This window comes from Gnatocerus cornutus, chromosome 10 (genome assembly GCF_029298725.1).
Source record: "Gnatocerus cornutus isolate USDA-ARS CGAHR chromosome 10, icGnaCorn1.1, whole genome shotgun sequence".
In the NCBI taxonomy this organism is placed as follows: Eukaryota; Metazoa; Arthropoda; class Insecta; order Coleoptera; family Tenebrionidae; genus Gnatocerus; species Gnatocerus cornutus.
Window position 1 is genome coordinate 8,825,342 of NC_142242.1, and position 23,156 is coordinate 8,848,497.

General features: G+C 33.1%; 1 protein-coding gene across 1 annotated transcript; it reads right to left on the minus strand.

Annotated features, from left to right (window-relative positions):
• Nucleotides 1–12,370: 12,370 nt before the first annotated feature.
• On the minus strand, nucleotides 12,371–14,310 carry LOC148167647 (uncharacterized). The gene is made up of 2 exons (XM_088048133.1): nucleotides 13,509–14,310; nucleotides 12,371–13,447 (listed from the first exon to the last, which is right to left on the minus strand). Exons 1-2 carry the CDS (start codon nucleotides 13,601–13,603, stop codon nucleotides 13,075–13,077), a joined length of 468 nt encoding a protein of 155 aa, XP_087904259.1. The 5' UTR covers nucleotides 13,604–14,310; the 3' UTR covers nucleotides 12,371–13,074.
• Nucleotides 14,311–23,156: the final 8,846 nt, after the last annotated feature.

The window sequence follows — 23,156 nt, forward strand, 5'->3', positions numbered from 1 at the left end:
TTTTGACAAAATTTGGTGTTTGTGAATAAATTGTAATTTTGATAACCAATGTAATTGGCAAGGGGGAAGAAAGGTTCTGGTGTCCTAGGGAAATCTTGTCAGAAGCAGCAAGATCTGACGATCCGCCGTTCAGCCCGTGCTTATTAAGACGCTGCCCGAGTTGCTGACGCCCCAACTTATTTTTAAATTTTTATTCCTCGGCGGTTCGTTACAGAATCTCTGACCACACAAACACTTGTTAAATCTAGTTCAGCCAAATTGGTCTGAGCTACCATAAAATCATAAAAATTTGACGGCAATCGCAACCGAACAGTTTGCGGTATTTTGACATTTATGACGAAACATCTGACCTGTTTAGGGATGCTGTTCTTATCACAGGGTACAAACTTGAGCAAATAAATCCTCATTATGTGTGTGCACTTGAGAATCTTTTTAAGCTGCCCCGTTGCGGTAGCCCGCAAATTTTTATGCTTTTATGGAAGCTCAGACCAACTTGGCTTAACTATATTGTCGGTACCTTCTGCTGAATTCGTTTGCGCTTTTTTTTTGTAATCCTGAAAGACATTTTTGTCTTGCTTGGGCTTCTGATTACTGAATCTTTCAACACAATAACACACGTTTCCGTTCATATTTAGCTGATCCACGCGGATGCGGTTCTGAAAACTCCGGTTGTATTGGGGAATTGACAGGAAAATTTCACTTTACATAGAACTTTAAGGGTACACACTAATTAATTATGTAACCTTAGTACACAGCAATTTTCTTGTCAAAATTTGCAAATCCCAAATTCTGGAGGAAAATAATACCAGCTGCCTTCACACTATTGAGGCACAACTGTGGAAGCATGCTAAAAATCCTGGGGTTATGGAAGCTCGTTTTTAAAATTGCTCTATATATTTATATTTTCTAATAATCCTTAAAAAAGAATGTGTTTGAATGACTAAATACAGTAAACCAAATTTTTGCTCCACTTTTTCTTTTTTAAGAATATATTTTTCTTATTTTATTTTCATATTTTTAATACAATGTGCAGAAACTATTGGAATTACCTATTCCGATATACCAGGTGGGGATTACTGTTCCATCAAATAAATAAACGATCAAATAAATGTCCTTTGTCCGATTGCATTGGTCCGTTTTTAGTTCATTATTTTCCTTTACAACTTATGGATATTTATTTATACTTTTTCCAAATGGCATCCTTAACCTCCATCAAGCCTCCGTCGGTCTGGTGGCGGCGACTGCATGAGGGAAGTCTCTTATTTATTGGACTCAGCGGTGCGATTCTCTCCAGCATGCTTGAAGCAGCGCAGATTGACCTTACACAGTTGACACTAACTAGTTGTCATAAATCTAAATATTTGACATGTCCATGGTGGAACACGACCAAACCTTCTGTCTTGCAATGATTAACAGGATACTAGAGTGCATGTCCGGTTAAACTGAACTCTGCGCGAAGTTTTATTTTTGTAACTTCACCCACCAATCAGGGACGTTCGTGCGCACATACATATTGATCGTGTTCATTCAGTTTACAACTACCTACTATATCTCCTCTATAGATTTTTATATTCTCTACAATGATGGCAATTTAAAGAATTTTGTATCTTGCCTTTTTCATTTTTTAATTAATACATTTCTAAATTCGATGATTTTTTAAAATCATACGTTGTCTCTTCCATAGTTCTCTCTAGGATGTAAAGACACCAAAAAATATTCAAGCTTCTGATGCCTGTGCATTGAGCTACCTGCGTAGTCATTTAGCGCAGTGATAAAGGGCCAAGAAGTTAAAAATACCAATCTTGAATTTTTACTTTTACTTCACATTTTTTAGTCCACATTTTAATACATTTTTTGAAAGTTTTATTTTGTTGTCATTGATTTCCAAGTAACGTTCGTTTTCTAAACCCTCGACTATCAAAAAATGAAGCTTCGCATAAAATTGTTGAATTTTCTTTTTTTTTAAGTACCCTCTCAGGTGGACGTTGTTTCTGTTTTTCGGGAGAGCCAATTTGAGTCGTCCGCGAACGTCGCGATACGGTGTCCTCGTTGTGACCTCCGTGGTGTGGAAAAGTGCAGGAGCGGTCCTAGGCTAAAGCCCTGAGGTACTCCTGTTTTGTTCCGCTTATTGGTGGATTTTTCTTCATTTATTTGTCTTGAAAACAGCGATTACTAAGATCTGAGTGGAATAACTTATCGTAGACCAACGAACTCGGGAAGTCGATAAGTTTCCGGACGAGACCTTGGTGCTAGACTCTGTCGAAGGCCAAAAAGACTTCAGACTCCAGACTTCATAATTTTTTTTCATAAACTGACTGATAGGTCGGTTACTGCTAAGGTCCATTTTATTTCCTTATTTCTGGATCAAAACTTCCACGATGTTTCTGCTGTATCGGCTAGCCTACAATATTACCATCTTCACATGGTCTCTACGCTATCAATACCGGCTAGCCACTCCCGAAGCTACAAAATTTACCACAAAACGTTACACTTTTTTTCCTGTCCTCTGGGGGTAATAATATGATACTACGTGTATTCTTTTGCCTCTATTCAGTGACAAAATATAAAAAGTAACACTTGTTAAATATTGTTGATACCAAGCGCCAAGATCTGTTAAGTACCGTCTGGGAAGTCCAAGCGGATGATTCTTGCAACTGAATTGTTTTGTGTCCGTTTTTAAGCAGTCGCATCTGAGGTAAATTTTACTTCACTTGAAATGACTTTAAGAGCACACACTTATCAATAACGTAACCTTGATCTAAGCAACTTTTTTGTCAAAACTGACAAATTTCAAATTCTGGGGGAATATGATGCCAACCTTGTCATCTGAAAAATTCCAAAGTTAATTTATCAAAATTCCAACCCTAAAAATCAAATAACTGCCTTAGTGAACACTTGCAACCTAAACCGACTGTAATATGTAATAACTTAATAACGGTCGCTGTCGGTGCATCTTGTGCATGAGGGCTTTTACTACTTTAAATAACGGGTGTCTAAATAAAAATCTGGTCAAGAGCGTAATGCCACCAGTTTTTGTTTTTTCCGTATGTCGGTTCCAAACTCAACGGCTGTCAACACGTTGTCACACATTATAGGTTATTTTTCCATAATCTTTCAAAAAAACATTTTGTGCAAAAGTAAAACTTCAAGATCATAACTAGCATTCAAAAAACTTTAATGAGTAAAGAAAGAATTAAGACGGAAATAAACTGGCGAGACATCTCTCTTTCTGCTTTTCCTAGTGTAACTTAATAAACACGTTCAACGAATGACGGCTGTCAAAACTGATTTAGAAGAAGACATACGGAAAAAAACAAAAGCTAGTGGCATAACGTTCTTGACCAGATTTTTATTTAGACACTCGTTATTTGACCACACAAACACTTGGCATTTTTTAGCGTTGCTACGAAATTTACCAGTTTTTTCATTTATATGTCGGTAACAATATAATAATGTTAATAATATGTATATTCTCTGACTACTCAAACACTTGTTAAATGACATATTATTATGTATTTAGTATTGACAAACATTTTTTTTCACAACACATGATTGTTGTTTTGTATAGTTTAACCAAGATGGTCTGAGCTACCATAAAATCATAAAAATTTGAATGCTGCCTAGCTACGGACTACTGTCAGTGCTTTTTTTGCTGTTGGCTGGCGCATTTTAATACATTACTTGCGCTTTCTGTTGTAGTTTTTGATTGTCTTCTTATTTCACTTGGGCTTCTGATTGCTGAATTTTTCAGCACACGTTTCCGTTTGTAGTTAGCTGCTCTACTGAGATGGTATTTGGCAGCGTTAGGCCGGAAAATGAATATATCAAGCAATTTTTTTCTTATCAGTAGCTCTGTCGAAGTTTATTGTATCATCTCATCGTTTTCAGTAAACAGGTTTCGTCAACCAATTGTTAACTGAAATACCTGGAGAATCGGATAGTGTACAGAAAGAGCTCTGAGTGAAAATTTTCTTTTTTTTTGATTTTCTTGTTAAAGTTAAAAGGTTGCGAAGTTGACCAATCAGGACTCGAAAAATAATTAAGGATGTGATTGAAAACATAGTTTGGTTTTGACAAAAACGAGAATGCCAAACAACTGTCACATTTGACGTGATTAGTCAGTGGCGGCACAAATGTACTTAAAACTGAAAATTTATTTCGAATGATAAATCGTATATGAAATTAAAAAAAACCACTCAAATTGTCCTTTGTTCCGATCTAGACCAAGATAAAAACACCTCACCAAGGAATGATTTTCTGCAATCTGAAGACCATTGCAAAACTGTTCTGCACACCTTGACAGATACTTGTCAACGTACGCCTATGTCACAAACTGTAAGGTGTGACATTTTGTTCCACGAAATCACTTGATTTCCTAAATTTTCCAAATATCCAAATTGAGACGTGATTGGTTACTTTTACGTCCTTCCACTGCTTATAAGAAGTGCCTCAGAAAAAAAATTCTTTGAGATATCAATTACTACCACCTTCATAATACTGCTGTTACAGTTTGGTGCTTTACTTACTAAACAGCCTGTATAATACAGTATGATCCAAAATATTTCTGATCATTCCCTCTCTGAAAACCAAAAAACATGGATAACGTAGGTTCTAGTTGAAACAAGCTGCAGCTGTCAACCTGATTATTGGTTGTAAATGCTTTAAAAATAATTCAAATTGGTATTGGAGCAATTTGAGTTCTTGGTGGACAAACAACAGAGTGCAACGTGCACTTGCTGTTCTTAACAAATAAATGATAAATAAACATTAAAAAAGTGTATTTATTAAAAAAATATTAAAAGTGGTTGTTGTTCGCTTCCAGGCACATCCTCATGAGTTTTCATAGTTTTCAAAACACAACTTATCTAATATGCTTGTAGGGTGATTCATTGTGTTCACCCATTTTTTCATTCACATTTTAGCATTATTTCTAAAATAGAACTCGATGGCAAAAGTCTTTTGCAACGCTGAAAACCTTTTCAATACGGACAGTAAGGACACTAATGGCAGCTAAATGATAACTGATTTATTATGCAAAGCTTTTGACTAGAAAGGATACAGGCACGGCGGTTTCTCTCGTACTGAGCAGGATTATTATCACCATGACGAGTCAGTAGGGTAAAACTAACTTGTTTCACGACGGTCTAAACCTTAGTGGGTGAACAATGCGACGTCTTGCAAATTCTGCTTTGCAATGATAGAAACAGCCGACATCGAAGGATCAAAACGCGACGTCGTTATGAACGTTTGGTTGCCACAAGCCAGTTATCCCTGTGGCTACTTTTCTGACACCTTGGTGAAAACTTTTCAAGCCAAAAGGATCAAAGGCTGAGCTTTCGCAGTCTCTATGCGTTCTGAACATTGGGATCAAAGGCTTTTAAACACAACATTAATGACTCCCAGTTACGTCATCATCATTACGACATTTTTATTGTCTTACACTATTAGTAATAATAATATTAAACGCCTTTATTGTTGTATTTCTTTAAAATTTGAAACATATTTTTACAGTTTTATTTTGTCTTTTTTTAATCAGTACTCAATTTTTGTAGGCATAACATACTGTTGAAACTTATCCAAAATCTGATCAAGAAAAGTCTCAAAAAGTACTACATATGTGTATATATGTAGCAACATAGCTTCACGTACTATATCATCACAAAACTCACATTTGAAGGTTATGCCCAGAATATATTTTACGAAATGGCCTCAGTGGCAACATTCGATTTCTGGGTTTGAAAATTATTTCAATATTACTTAATCTTTTGTATTTCTGAACCATTGCCGATTCCATTATAAAAAGCCTGCCCAATAGCTTCCGAAGCCCGAAGTCTGTTCCCGCAAAGTAGACCATGAATACGCGAGGAGTAGTTTCGACAATTTTTTGAAACAGTTCTGGCATTTTATGATTTTTAATTTTATATTATTTATTAAATATAGCAGCGATAACACCAAACGCCCTGTATTTGCATGACTGCTTTCACCCTATTAGGCAAACCGAGAGATCGACGCGCCGTGCATCGGAAAAAAACTGAACTGTCCGGTTTAGGATAAAAATGGGACAAAATCTTGCGTTTTTGACTGTTAAAGTGTGTTGTTTTTATGTGGGGAGAGATTTTTTGTGTTGTAAATTTCCGAAATACAAAAGTCCATTTCACATTCTGGGTGCAGACATAAAAGTCCATTTTTTTAATATTCACTATCACTATCGCAGCAGATTTCGGTATTATCAGATAAAACCTTAACGTTTTTCAGCAGTTTTACACAGCTCGGATGACTAAAAGAGTTACACTTTATGCACATCGACTCGTTTAGGGCCATTATTTTGCACTTTTTGCAAGGTATCACAGAGGGATTAAATGATGAGAAATGTTTGTCCCATTATTAATAACATTTAAATAGTGGTGACATTCACAACCACTATTCTTAATGAAAATACAATTTACACATAGCGAAATTAGAACATTTTTTTCTGCTATTAGCATGGATATTTCTTTACTGCAAAGTCGCTCTAATAGAACCTTAAAACAAGACCTTTGCGAATTCTTGTTTTTTCACAATTTCTTTCTTGATGTCTTTTTTTTGGAGATGATCAAGCAACTTAATAAAGTTCACGACTTCTCACTTCCGTCAAAGAACAGTTAAAACTGTTGAGCTTTTTATCATCGTTGGATTCGAATGTTTCTGACGGTTTCGTTTGGAGACAATAGGCCACATTTATAGATCTAATAGTTCTCTTAAACAGTATTTTCTTAAATACATTTTTCTGTCTAATTCTTCCTCGTCTTCACTCATTTTGGCCTGAAACTTTCCATTTATTAAGTGACCTAGTAAGAGAATCAACAATTATCATAGGCAGAGCAAAACTACTCCATGTTTTATTTTATTCTTATTCGATCGTGTAGTAATTTTTTATGCAAATTAAAAAATGTCGCTATACAAAGATAATTAGAACGTTGGTTGCAAAATTTTAAATAAATATTTTTTTAAAATGATCAGGTAAATAATAATAGTTTTATGTTATTACTTTGGAAGCGTGACAGCTACCTTGGCAGTGAATTTTGAAGGTCAAAGCGATTAAAAGTTTGAGTATGTTGGTTGCATAATTAAAATGTCTCGATTCTTAATCACTATCATTACACAACTTGTTAGTTAAATAACTATTTTTATCAGCAGTCCATTAAATTGGATTAATATCTGTAATATTTTAAGGATTGAAAACAAAATACTACTAAATATGTTGTTTTCTTTTTCAAAAAGTCTTCAAAATGACTGATTTTTTTCTTGTTCTATTTTGCCTTAAGAGACCTGCAAAAACAAAAGAATTTTATATTTTTTATTAAGTTCTTTAAATTTGCTTAATATTCGCAGTAGGTTTATATTTGAAAACAAAATATGTTCTTAATTTTTTTTTTCAAGAAATTTTTAAAGTGACTCATTCTTTCTCTTGCACCGTTATGCCACAAAAAATTTGTCAACACTTGTTTTTGAAATTTTTCAAAATGAATACACTATTTCAAAGTCAAGAATTTAGCAAAATCATTTTCCATTTTTTACCAACAGTTTTTTAAATATACTCAATATCGGATTGAAAACTGAATATACTTTATTTATTTTTTTTATAAATACCGGAACAATTGTGTAAATAAAATAATTAAAAAGTGTAAAGTTAAACTAAATAAAAATTAAAGTGTATTAAAAAAGAAAGTGATTCGACACAGTACCAAAATTTATTCTTTAACAATTATTATTAACTTTTTTAATTGTTTCTGTGGTAAATTATTATATTATATTTTGTACTCAATTTTGAACGCCATAAAACCAAAAAATAGTTTATCAGCGAAACAGTGTTATACAAACTTTGCACGATGGCTTCCAAGCAAATGCTGCCTTCGACTGTTATGTATCCGTTAAATCCTATTTACATTTGCTCGAATGTAAATAACGATTTCAGTGCGGCAATTTGTTTCAATTGTGAAGTTTTTTTCCATGTTTAACATCAGGACTACAGACGATTTCTGAGTTGCTGTCCTCTAAGCTATAAAATGCTTGGGACTCATGACAGGTACCAGGACTTCTCAAACGCAAAATCTGGCGTAAAAGATTGACTAAGGTTTCTTACTTTAATCACACCCGTTAACGCACGGCTACTTCAATACTTTATTTAGCCATTAATTTCTTTTTTTGTTTAAATAGAAATTTGAACAGAGAACAAACCCTGTTATTCTTCACAACCTTTTTAAAATAGTACCAGTTTTGTTATAGTAAACATCTTCTACCATAGCGCACCTGACTTTTAGAGTCGAATATTATCTTATTGCACTCACAATGTGGGGGGTGTAAACAGACTATTGTGTCCGAACATTAAAATTTACGACATTTCAAGTAGGTAGGAAAACGTTGCACTCTTTTTTTGAGTCAAAATTGGCAACTTTTACTTTATAAAAAGGGAACTCAGAGAATCAAAGTTGCAAGTTCCATTCACAAGCCTGCGTGTGCCACTAGAGTTTCTTCGCACTTTTCTACATATTTGAATGGCTGATATTGTCATTTCTTACAATGCTTAAATAAGGATGTGTCTAAATGACCACATACTATCAACAAAATGATCGCCTCAGTTTTTCTGCTTTGATCATTTATTTTCTTTATATTTTTAATACAATGTGTAGAAACTATCGAAATCATCTATTTCACAATTTTTTTTTCAAACAAAGTTTTACTTTTCCAGTTTTGAAGAGGGTAGGTAATTACTGTTCCATCAAACAAATGTTCTTTATCTAATTGCATTTTGCCATTTTTTATTTTTATTTACTGCTTGCCTATGATTATTTAATCTAAAGTTACAAGCTCAATTTTCATGCTCTTATGTTCAACTGCTTCCTCGCCAATTTTCTTGATACTCTTCTCAAGTATAATTTGAATTGGTCGTTTCCATGCTTTCGGAATACAATTGTGGGAGCGCACAAAACAGACTGCAGACATAGAAATTCATTTTTCATATTTCTTTACACATTTATAATTTCTTACAATTTTCAAATAAAGATGTATCTGAATAACAACATACAGGGGTGTCCCAGAACTCGTGACCCAGAGAAAAAAGGCTTATTAAGGCAACAATTCTGAATCAAAATTTCAAAATCAAAATTTTCTAGCTCAAAAAAAAATCGAGTTAAGACAAAAAAACGGTAGCCAATCCGGAAGCTGAATAAAATAGAAAATTAGTAACTATGGATGGATACATACTATCGTCCATTGGTCAAGTGAACATTATACTCTTGTTGCCTAGGAAATTTTACTCCATCTCTAGAATAAGTTTCTAGAATTGGTTGTTAAATTTTTATCTTTTTTCCGAATAGTATTAAACTTAAGCAATTTTTGTTTTAAAATTTACCATCTGTATTGGTGCCGGCACCCTTTCTTGCTCTCTGGGTCGTGAGTTCTGGGACACCTCTGTATAGTGAACAAAATGTTTTCCTAACTTTTTCTTTTTAATAATTTATTTTTCAGATTTTTTTATATTTTCAATACAATGTATAAAAACTATAGGAATAACTTAATCCACAAATTGTTTTTTCAGTCTTTAAAAAAAAATTGACTACCAGTTTTGAGATCGTGATTGTTGACATGTTCTTTGTCTAATTGCATTGACTATTTTATTATTATTATTTGTTCAAATATTTGTTGCAGTTATTTGTTAAAATAACGATAGTTGGATTTACCTTCAGATTATTACTTTTTATTACAAGTTGGTTTGATACACTTTAATGCTATTGACTAGTGTTAGGTTAAGGCTGTAGAGGGCGTTTGCCGCACTTAATATTTGTCATTCTTTAGAGTGCGCTTACGCACCTCCTACTTAACCACCCCAGTTTACTTGGGAGGGTTGCTTTCTCTGTAAAAAGTGTAAGCTCAGGGAGTGGAATATATTTAGACGCTTAGTTTTGTTTACTACTTTATTGAACTTCTTAACCTACTTACATTATTGCGGGTATTCTCTGCCGATCTGCCCACTAGCCTCTTGGACACCCCCGTCACTTTCCACCCAACTCCAACACCAACTATCAACTGACTACCGTCTTACAAAACTCCATTGGTCAAGGAGCCGATGAACCCCCTCAAATCACGACGTTGCACTTCCTATTGCTGAATTGCATCGTCTGATCGTACGACAGTTCATCGATTTCATTGACCTTACATTATGTCTATTAGGTGGTTTTAGTGTACGGGGTGTCCATATCTTACAAAAGAGTCGGTTCACAACCCATTTATTTTTTATTTTCCGCTTTTATACATACTCAGTATTCAAATAAACGGTGAATATATATTTCCGAATCAGCGCATTATTTCCCGCACGACGCTAACTACGTTACGTGCACCAGTCGCGTAGCCCAAACAACTAGCACTTGAGAACATCAATTGAGATTTCTATTCACCATCAAGCTTTCTTTTTCTGAGGGCGGCAACTGCATGGTTTCTTGGACTCATTGCTGCAACGTTCTCAAGCACACTTGAAGCAGTGCAGGTTGATTTTAGACCAATGACAACTTTGGTGAAAATTTTCTCGGAGATTTGGATCACTCTGAGCACGAGGTCTGCATGACCATTGACAATTGGAGATTCTGCAGTAATTGGTCACTGGTGATCCTGACTGGGACATTTTTAATGACCATTGTGCTGTAACCATTTGGAAGGATTTGGCATGTATTTTTTATCGATATTTTTATAATTTTTCTGAAAATTTCTGAAAATAAATGATGAAAATTCACATTTTATGACAGTATAAAAGTTCTTTCTTTAGGACATGGCAAGCGTGAACACACCAGCTCGGTATTAATTAGATACTGTTACTTTTTACTCTTTCATTAATTAAAAACAAAGTCGACTTTTACTTTATTGAATAGAGCATTGACCATCAATTGAAAGCTTTTTGATGCCTGTCCAAAAAATGCATTTTGTGGTCTGTATTCCTAGAATGCAAAAAATGTGGCCAGGACTTTTTCTATTTTGAGATGTCAGAATAGCAATGAGCAGGATTGATAAACAGTTCCTTTAAGTTATTTTTTTTACTTAAAACTTTTTTTTAATTTTTATTAAATCATCTTTTGTTGGGTATGTTATGTACAACCTTAACATAATATTAATTTATTACATTTTATTATAATGTATCTGCTAAGTAAGTGAGCTTTTATGAGAGTGATGAGCTCATTGATACATTCTAGAGCTAACGTGATTACTTTAATTTTCGCAATTGAGATGATTTTGTCACAAACGGATACAATAATAGACCATTAGGTTTTTAGTTCTTTGGTCTCATCGTAAAAATGATTCTGCTGGTTTACGTTTATTGTTGAAAACAAGATTTTCCAAAGTTTTTAATGTTTTGTTGTCGGTAAGAAAGAATCCTCTTGCATGAATTCACCTTCTTTCAATGACTTCAATTTTTTTTAATAATTTTTCATTTTTCAATTAAATATCGTTTCAAAGTTTTAATGTTCTTTGGCATGATGTCTAGCTGTGTGTGCGTTTTTGCACACAAAACAGGTATAAAAACAGGTCTGAGCTGGTCAGGAAACAGGTCAGATCTGGTCTGGAAACAGGTCTAATCTGAGCAAGGTCATATGTCAATTAGCTTTTTATTTATTTAGTGAGATATAATGATCAAACTTTTGTCTATATCTTCCTTTATAATATTACAGTCTTTAAATATGGCTAAAAAACCATATGCATCTTTCCAGCAAACACCTGATGTCTTCAAACGTGTCAAAAGTCATATCAGAACCAACAAGATCAGTATATATGTATATGCCTTAAGATCCTGTTTGAATAAAACAAGAACATTTGCTTTATCTCGAAGAAGATATTAAAATAAATATTTGGGACCTGTTACACTTAAAGCAGCAAGAAGAAGAAGAAATCGTAAATTGGCGAATGAAGATACCTCATTAAAACGAGTGAAACTTATTTAAAGCAAATTTATTAAAAAATAACTGTTAGTTGTATTCTAACATTCAGTCAAGATGGTTAGAGTAAAAAAAGTTGCTAGAAAAAGAGTTAGTAAACATTTAAAAATCAACAAGTTTTCTACAAATTATTAAAAACATTCGACAAAATATTCGTAAAAGTAAAGCAAAAACTTTGAAAACTAAAAACAGCATAAAAAAAAGAAGAAGAAGAACAACATTAAAACTGCTCGTGTTATAAAGATACCAAAAACTGGTGGAATTTTACCATTAATTCCTATTTTTGGCTGGTCTTAGTGCACTTGGAGCACTTAGTGGAGGAGCTGCTGGAATTGCGAAAGCCATTGATGCAGCAAAAGAAGCTAGACAAGAGTTAGCTGAATCGGAGAGACATAATAAAACAATGGAAGCTATTGCAATGTGCAAAGGTTTATTTTTAAAACCATACAAAAAAAGGACTGGGTCTTTTTTTAGATTAAAAGGGCTACCCAAAAGACCCTTAACAAAAAATGTATAAAGTTCCTTATTTTCGAGGATTTTCAAGAGATGTTCTTCCGAAAAAAATACATCACAAAGAATCTGGTGTTATTAATTTGGATCGAAACAGTGAAAATGAACACATTGGGTAGCTTATCGGAAACAAAGTAATTTCGTTGAATATTTTGATAGTTTTGGTGATTTGCAACCTTCACAAGAAGTGGTTAGGTATTTTAATTCAAATGGATTTTGTCAAATTCTCTACAACCATAAGTGATTTCAAAAATTTAATACGTATAATTGTGGTCATCTTTGTTTATCTTTTTTAACTGAATAAATAAATAAATAAATAATCTAATAGAACATCATTTGGACTTAGTTTAATTTCAGTTGTACACGCATCAAGATGTCTTATCATTTTCTTTTCCGTGATAAGAACTTAAAAAAAATGCATTGCGCTGCATTAGTTTGCTGATACATGATATATTAGTAGTATAGGACACGGGGTTCTGGGACACTTCGATGGCATGTACCATCCGCATCTGTCCATGACCTTGGTGAAGGTCATTCTTGTATTTGAAGAAGTCTTCAGGAGCCTCTGGTGTTGTTGGTCAATCCGGAGGCTGCTGAAGAGGCCTTAGTGGATGCCCATTGGCTGTTCGGTTCTGTGCTTCTTGAATGATGGTTGAGAAGTTGATGGAGCATTATTGATGACAACTACATCATCCATCAAATCTTCATCTTCTTCTTCGACTGGTGGCTCTATGTACACCCGTTTCTTTGGACTAGTTAGATTCTCCACTTCGTTGACATCTTCTTCAACGAGGTTGAATCTGAAGCGTCTCACAACGCTTTCCAAAATCTTGAATTCGGCTTCATTGTCTAATTTTGTGCGAATATATCTAATAGGTAAATTACCAAATTTTCGTTTTAACGAACTGCCTCGAGGGCAATATTTAAGGGAAACAAACACTTTGTCTCCCAAACGTTTAATCTCGAGCACGCCATATCTGAACATACACCAAACACATGAGTCAAAAAATACTAAGAAAAAAATAATAAAAAACTTACTGGAATAATTGCTTCATTACAACCTTAATATGCTCAGCAGGCTGATTTTCAGGATCTTCGCTAAACACTACAATAGTACATGGTGTGGTCGACATTTTGGTTGTGGTGTTGAGATTCAAACACTGATGAAGAAACAGAAAATTCTCGAAGCTTTTATAGTATGCAAACTAAAAAATGTTGATAATTTTTGTTACAAAATTGTAAGGTTAACTGATAAAAACATGCTGACAGAATTGATGAAAAAAAACACACCAAAAAATATCAATTTTGCACTTACGCCGCATTAATTTGTTTTTGCAAAATATATGGAAAAACACACACCAGTTATCTTTATTTTGTTTAACATTTAAGAAATGCAAATGCTGCTTAAATTATTGGGAAAAACATCTTTATCAATAACTCGTGCATGCATTTTTAAAAAATGTTTAGGTATAAATAGGTGAAGATCTGTTTCTGTAATTAAATTGTATTTTACATCAACTGTGAAAAGAAGCAAAATGTATCTACTTGACATACAAGGTTACCAACTCGGTACATGCTTTGTATGCAAAGAATTGGCAATTCTGGATGTCGACACCCAACAATACCAACACGCCTTCGTCAAGTTTCCGGTCACAATCGAGATGTGCAGTGCTGCCTTCCAAAAACAGATTGACTACACCACTGATCAAATACACGGGGTTGAATACTACTATGAAGATCCATCAACAATAAGGTATGAAAGCATCGAGAAATTTCTAAAGGACTTCATACAATACAATCCAAATCAAAAAGTCCTTGTGGCAGTGAAAGGTCTGCCAAAGAAAAAATGGTTACAACAATTTTTTCTGGATGAATACTTAAATTGTGCTTTAGAAAACGTTCACAACTTATACATGTGGTATATGTATTGTAAAAAATAAAAATATATAAAATATAATTTTGGTTTTGTTTTTTTTTTGGAACAAACAAAGTTGGCTTTAAGTGGTTCGGATGATAAAAGATTAGTAAATAATATGAGCACAGACACTTTACCTTGGGGATATTTGTATTAATTTAAATTCTTTATTTCAACTTTATTTTAATTTATTAACACTTTCAATTTAAAAGTTTAACAGTCTGAGATCTAAATGGGACACAGTTTTTGTAGACGTCAATCGTTTTGATAAGGATATAACTGAAAAAGCTGTAAAAAGAAGAATTGTTCCTACACCCATCCAAAGCAGCAACAACAACGACCAAGGAACTGTGTACTGTCACAACTGTGATTGTTTTTTTTGTTTTTGTGATTATTCAATTGAAGTACATAGTGAAGAAGTAGTAGTAGAGACTAAAAAAAGTAAACTGTGTGGTGGTGGTGATAACATATTAAACTTGTTGTATTGTACTGAAGACTCAACATGGTTAAAACTAGCATAACTTATGAACAAGCCACAAAGGAGCGTATAAACAATTTTTTTAAAAGACGATTTTATTTATATCAGGAAACCAGATACTTAGTTGAGTTGGGTAGGAATCCACGACAATTAAGCAAAAATGATGTCAATAGAGTTGTTGTGAAATCGATTTTACCAAAAACACTTAAGCAAAAGTTTAAAGAAACGTTTAATTTACCAAACGAAATTGAAGAGTCTGACTATGATTCAGAAGAAACAATTGCTGAAGATGGATAAATCGTTTTAAAATGTTTTGTTTTTTTTCTTTTTAGATTTTACCACATCATATTAAGTATATTAGTAAACGATTTTATGGTGATTCCTGTGAGGGAACAAAATCAAATCCGTTTCACCAAGTTTTGACTGTTGTGCAAGAACAATTAAATTTGTATAGTAGTACTAGAAGATGTTTTGTAGCAGGTGGTTTTGCCGCTTGCATGTTAAATAAGACTAATCATTTTAGTGATGTAGATATATTTGTTGAAGGCACGCAAGATGATGCTCCTCAATCTGTTGATACAGTAATACGCTTTTATAATCAATATGTTGGTTACAAAACAGAACAACACTCATTTTTTTCATACTATAAAGTCTATAAAAATATTGTTTTTAACATTATTTGGATTGGAAACTATCCAGAAATTTCAAATTTCGAATTATTTGTATTTAAAATTATAAATACATTTGATATGGACTTTTGTAAAAGTGCCTTATATTTAGAAAATAATAATTGGTACAAAATAAATTTTGCTGTAACAAATTATAGAATAACTAGCAACCGTAATGAAGAACATAATAAGCGTAGGTTGAACAAATATCTCAACCGCAAAAGATCTGATAAATTTAACGTAAATTCCTTAGCTTTACTTAGTTTTAAAGCAGCAGCATGTCACATATAGTCTGCTTGTTTAAACCGCAACTTGTTAATTTGTAACCATAATCTGTTATGTATTGTTAGAGGCAACATGCCTGTACCTGTTCAATTCAAATGTCCAAAATGTCAAGGTGAAACCACCGAGCAAGGGGCTATGTGTACTATATGCCTTTATGTAAAATATGTCCAAATGTTATATAAAGAGAAACACCCAAAATACTAATATGTAAATTTACGTTAAATAAAAAAAAATGTTAAAAAAAACTTGAATATTTATTTGTTCCTTTCAGAAATCCAAACAACAACTGAAAAATCTTTTGAGACGGAAAAGAAAACAGACCGAATCTTTGCTCAAAGCCTTGAAGAAGTTAAGAGCTGACATTGAGTTCTTGCAATTACAAAAACAAATGCAAAATTTACATGTAAAATAAATAAAAATATATATGAATTAATTATATTGATTTATTGAACCCATTAGTTACAATGTTGCAAAACTGATTAAAGTTGAAAAACAAGATGATTTGGTGTTATTCATAAAAATATAATGTTGCAAAACTGATTGGAGTTGAAAAACAACACTTTCACATTTTTTCAAAGATCAATCCAACACAGGTAACTGTCACCTAAGCGAAACAGGTAAATATAAAAAATACATTTTTTTCCATTGATTTCAACCTACCTGGAAAACACCTTTAATTACACCTGTGACCACACCCTTCGGTGACCACGCCCACCTCGGCAACAACCACCACCACCACCACCTCTTCAGCAGCCTCCGGAATTGACCAACAATACCAGAGGCTCCTGAAGACTTCTTCACCCGACGAAGAATGACCTTCATGAAGGTCATGGACAGATGCGGATGGCATAGGCCATCGAAGTGTCCCAGAACCCCGCGTCCTATACTACTAGCATAAAAAAAAGAAGAAGAACAACATTAAAACTGCTCGTGTTATAAAGATACCAAAAACTGGTGGAATTTTACCATTAATTCCTATTTTTGGCTGGTCTTAGTGCACTTTTAGCACTTAGTGGAGGAGCTGCTGGAATTGCGAAAGCCATTGATGCAGCAAAAGAAGCTAGACAAGAGTTAGCTGAATCGGAGAGACATAATAAAACAATGGAAGCTATTGCAATGTGCAAAGGTTTATTTTTAAAACCATACAAAAAAAGGACTGGGTCTTTTTTTAGATTAAAAGGGCTACCCAAAAGACCCTTAACAAAAAATGTATAAAGTTCCTTATTTTCGAGGATTTTCAAGAGATGTTCTTCCGACAAAAATACATCACAACGAATCTGGTGTTATTAATTTGGATCGAAACAGTGAAAATGAACACATTGGGTAGCTTATCGGAAACAAAGTAATTTCGTTGAATATTTTGATAGTTTTGGTGATTTGCAACCTTCACAAGAAGTGGTTAGGTTACAAGGTTAAAGAATAGTGCACGTGTTATCAATTATTATCAAATTTATTGCAAAGATGATAAGATGATGATGTAAGAAATGTAAGTATTCCAACTAAAATTCAAATATGCTGTCATGAAAAAATGTAAAAATTATTCAATTGATACGTAAAAATATGTACATTTGGAAGATTACAATCTGATTACTTGTGATTGAATTCTACAAATGCAAATGCTGCAATTCAAAAGAAAAAACAAATGCACTCTGAACTATTGGATTACGTGTGTCAGCATTGTAAAAAAAATTTAAGTATAAATAGAAGTTGATCCGTTTCTCCATTTCTACTATCAAATTGTACTTTTCATTAGTTGTGTTTGTGTGTTACTTGAAGAACAAGAAGAAAAATGTTTATCCTTGATGTCCAGGGGTTTCAACTTGGTAATAAATTCGTTTGCAAGAAGACTGCAATTATTGATTGTAAAGATGGACAATTTCGGCATTCTTTTGTGAGCATGCCCTTTTCTGAAGAAATGTGTAGCCCTCAGTTCAAAAAACAGATCAAGTTCGTCAGTCGGTATGTCCATGGAATTAGTTATATGTTTGAAGATCCAACAAACACGATTCCGTATGAAGGAATTGAAAAATTCATTAGGGACTTCATTCAACGTCGAACTAGTGAATCCAATCAAGTTAAATTGGCTGTTAAGGGACTCCAAAAAAAAACGTGGCTACAGCGCTTCATGAAGGAAGAAGAAATTGTCAATTTGGATGATGAGGGAGTGTTAACCTTTCAAAAGCTGAAGACAATCTTCAAATCCTGTCATTGCCAGAAACATTGCGTGAAGCGGAATTGCTCGCTTGAAAACGCACATAACCTTTACATGTGGTGGACTTACTGCGCAAAAAAATAAAAGGTATGTAAATTTTTTCTTTCTTTTATGTTTGTAAATTATGTATATAAGTAGCAGATTTGATATAAATTCACGTCTAGAAAAAAACTCCAATCAGTTACTTCACCGACGAAGAATGACCTTTATGAAGGTCATGGACAGATGCGGATGGCATCGGACTTTGACATACTCGAAAGTGTTGTTATAAAGATATAAATTTAATATTGTTGAAGAAGACATTAGTGAGATTGAAATTCTTACAAGCCCCGGTCAACGCAACCATTCTGATGCAGAAGTTATTTTTTAAGGGTTTTGAATAAGGCAATAACAATATAATTGTCTTGTTTTTATTTTTTCAAATTAAATTTATAAAATCTTTTTACAATATATGACCAAGATCGGTCAGGCTCATAATATGTATCACCAATAAATGGCAAAGTTTGTTCTAAAAAGTGCAAAGTGCAATCTGATTTATTAGTTGACTGATGCAAGAAATGGAAAGAAATCCAGTTGAAATTCTAAAAAAATGCAATCTGATTACTTTGTGACAGAATTGCACCGTAAGCAATTAATAATAAAATTTAGTGCGAAGTTGCACAAATTCTATAATATGCGATATGATTTATCAGTTGGCTGATGCAAGAAATAAAATACAGCAATTAAAACTTGTTAAAAATGTAATATAAGTAAATTATTGGAAAACATCCTGTTACACTTTGAATATAAATAGAAATGAAATATGTTTATATTATCAAATTGTTAGTGTTTACTCTAAGAAAAAGAGTAACAACGTTCATCATCCATGTTCAAGGGTTACAGCATGGCAGGCCTTTTGTGTTTAAAAAAATGGCCATCATTAATTGTGAAAACAAAGAATTTGTTTTAAAAAAAGATATAAAACAGGCATGATAACAAATTGACATCTAAAAGATTCAAAAAATTTCACCTAAAAACTTTTCATATATTTTCAAAAAAGATTATACACGAACTAAAAAAGTCATTATTTAAAGGTAATGTAATTTCTTTTGGAGGATTTATAAAACTTCATACTTTAGAGACAACTCATTTTTTTTTTCTATTCAAAACATGGTAACCGACAAAAGTACGGATTTAAAAGATTGGTATAAACTGAATGTTATTGATTTTGCTACAGCTTAAAAAATTTCAAGGAAGGGACAGTGAATGAGCACTGAGGGAAATTTTACATTTTAAAGTAAGTATTAATGAATATAATTCGATAGACCGAAGTCTTAATGGGACACACTTTTTATAGACCTGAATCTTTTTAATGTTGATGTAACAACAACAAACAAAAAAAATCTTTTGAGAAGAAAACGAAAATAGGCTGAGACTTAGCTCCAGGCTATACAAAAGTTACGTAGTGACATTGAAGTTCTACAATTGCAAATGCATCACTTAAATGTAAAAAATAAATAAAAATGTGTGATTGGTAACTGACTTGGTGTTGACTGGTAACTTGTCTTCAGTCTATAGAAATCCAAACTCATGAGTGAAGATAAGAAATCATTTTTATTTTAGGGTATTTGATTTCAGTCCCTGTTATTGCATTACCATCTTGCTAAGTGAATAGTCATCACTACACTACCGACTTCGGTCTACAAGTTTATCAGACTCACCATCTTTCACTTTGATACAGTTTATTATTACCATCGAAGCTTCTATTAAAGTTCAAGTTTTACGGCTATCATAAGGGTATAGCGACCTATTAAACAGAGTTTAATTCAGCTTTACCAACAAACTGTTCTCCCCAGTTTAACATCATAACAATGAGCATTCAAATGTCACCTATCGAGGCTCTCTAGCAGGATTTAGAAAATATAACAATAGATTCAGAAGATTTATTCTCAACAGAAAACTTCTCAAGAAGAAAACTGCTCCAGCTGCTGCTTCACATATCTGCGCCAAAATTATCTTTTTTTCCAACAAATGAAAATTGTACAGCTAATAATGTTACATGGTCCACTGAAGTATTTGGCATTCCTTGTAGAAAATGTAAATACAGTGAAATCATCTCACGAAACTGCACATTAGAAAATTTTGAATATGAAGGTTTGAGAAACTATGGATGTTGTTGTCTTCCTGAAGGTTTAATTTACAAAAGTTTTCAAGAGAAACGTCAATAATAATTCAAGATAAAGATCACAATTCTTTAGAGTATACAAAGTTTGATTTGGATTTTTTTTTACCACAATTACCAATCCTGCTTGGAAAATAGAACGTTCTAGAAGAGAGCAATAAAATAACATATTTATTAAAGTACACAATCAGTCTGCCCAATGTCGATTAAAGAAAACAAATACTAAATAAAACAAAACAAATCATTTACCTAGTTTGAGCATGTCTGTAATTATTTTCTCTCCATTTGGAACTCATTCAGTGCCCCTTAATTAAAGACCATTAGGACAAACCAACGCGAATGTGTCTATACATTTAGTAAAATGTAAACGGCGTTTACAACCTGCCTTTAAAACATTTAAAGACCAACAACTACAAGAACGACAGAATGCTTAGAATAATAAAACTTCTCAAAAACAACATCTCATCTTCAAAAAATTAAAAAATGTAAAAATAGTGAATGTAGATTAACGTGTACAAAAATATGTACAGTAGACTTAAAATAATTTAAAATTCAAGGAACCTGGCAAAAAGTTTGAATTATCGAGAGTTCAAAATATAGTGTAATCCAAACAATCGAGATAAGGAAACGAAAAAGTTCAAATAAACGAGAGTTTAAAGGCAAACAGACAGACAGACTGAACTGACTATTGTCAGAATAAACAAACCAATCAGAAAAGAGAGCGAAAAATCCAGTTACTCCACTTTGAAGAAATATCGTAAAACTTATGTTTTGTAAGCTATGAATTCTTCTGGTGAAACAGATTTATGTTACAACGAAACTTCCAAGAATCCTTTATTAAAAAAGTCAAAAAATCTAAAATCTAATTTTAAAGCTGCAATGGAATTGTTAAGAATGAATTGATCAAAAATTTTCTGTTTTTCTTGTACGCCCATGCAAGAGACTTCAAATTAACGAGAGTTCGGGAGAAAAAAATTTAAATTATAGAGTGTTGGAGGAAAAAAGTTTTCGATTTCACTTTAAATTTTAAATTAACGAGGTAACCAAATTGCATTGAAATTTTTTAATTTATCGAAAGACATCGAGACCCGAAAAAACTTCAAATTATCGAGGTTCAAATTATCGAGAGTATATTGTATTTTATTTTTTTATTCAAAAAATTAAGGAGGCAACTTCTAAAAAGAAACAGAAACGTTCTGTTTCTTTCTCGAGTTTTGGCAATTTTTCGGATTCTTTGTTCAGTTTGGCAAACTTGCGATCCGTCTTCGAGGGTCATGATGGCCAATGTTGTCCCCCCTTGATCAATGAGACCATTTCAGTCCAATCTGTCGTTTCCGGGAGACAACCCGTAAAAATGTCGAAAATGGTGTGCATCAATCCCGTTTTCTACTACGTGTTCGTCGAAAATCGATCGCAATAAAATGTGACCGACGTTATTAGGTGACGTTTTTTTCTCACGTCGCCAGTACAAACACTTGATTTTAAAACATCAAAGCCCTTATGACTACGTCAAAAATATTAACGCAGTTAGCTTTAGCATGGGCATAGGGTGTATTATACCATATGAGCAAAAAAACTTTAGATAAAGGGTGGCTGTCTACAAACTTTTGTTTTGGAAACGTATGTCGGCTTTTGTTGTCATACCCAATCATATGTGCTTCAATCTTTATTGTCTTCGGCTCTTTGAACTTCTTGTTCTGCCAGAACCATTGCTACGATGCACGCTCCCGATTTCTTCAAATAACTGCACACCAATCCATACCATAATAAAATAATCACCATCCAAAGATGCCATGCCGAGAACTGTCAAATTTTGACGGCTTAGTTTAGACAATCAACGACAAATTCATTTGTTTTTCATGGCCTCCTATTATCTAAAATTTTGTTGCTCATACGGTATGTCATGATACTAGAATGGGTTAACAAGCCAGAATTGAACAAAACTTCCATACAGTATCCGGAAAGTCGTGCACCACCTTAAAGATTGGTTGATCACTACGAACTCTTTAGAGTCCGAAAAATTCATTTTGGCAGTAACTTTATCAGAATACATAATTTGAGTGTGTATTATTAAAAAAACAGTTTATTGGGTCATAAAAATAAAGTGTGTTTACTTAAATAACATGTTAGCACGAGTAGTAATAGCCACACATCAAACTACAAGTGATGAACCAGATGTTTTGACAACATAAATAAATCGCTGTCTTTTCTTTGTTTAAAAGACAGCGATATGAGACTGACTACAATCAATATCCTGAAAATTGCATTATTGAATAATTATTTTATAAAAATAAGTGAGACAACTAACTATACGCCAATAAAAAAAATACCAAGAATAAAATCTCAAGAATAAAATAGTTGACCTGCTCTCCTACCAACCTAACAAAAAATTACTAAAAGACCGAAACCCAGTTAAGACTCATTTAAGCCAAAAAGCAGGGTCTCTTAAAACCCCATCTAGTCCCCCTCACTTAACTCAAAGACAAACTAACATAGCAACTCAAAATTTGCTAGAAATTTAAAAACAAACCTAATTTTTCCGTAAAATTATGCTTTTTGAAAGTCAAATTTTACACGATATTAAAAAAGAATTTGTAATTTTTGACATATTTGAAGTTAAAACTTAATACACAGAATAAAAGCTTCAGAAAGTTTGTATTAAGTTCCAAACTTTTTATTTTATCGCGCCAAATAAATGTCTTGAAGTCTTTGATCAAGATCGCATTTTAATAAATTCATAAAAATTCCGAGTTAAACCAAATTGCGTTTGGATTAAAACGGTAAAATCGTTACAAATTAAGTAAAATTGATTATTTTAAGACTTACAATTTATTGCTGTGGAAAGTTGGAACCGAACACGTAAGGATCAACTCTTTGTGTCTGCTTCATCGTAGGTACTGCGTATCATGGAAGAGTTGCTTGACGACAACGAATGACCTCAAAAAATTGCGATAATTTTCTAATTAT

Bases quoted from the DNA above. Each gene is read 5' to 3' on its own strand.
- LOC148167647 (XM_088048133.1), bottom strand. From the start codon at position 13,603: ATGTCGACCACACCATGTACTATTGTAGTGTTTAGCGAAGATCCTGAA. The intron at 13,448-13,508 runs GTAAGTTTTTTA...GTGTATGTTCAG, and splicing joins GTAATGAAGCAATTATTCCA to ATATGGCGTGCTCGAGATTA.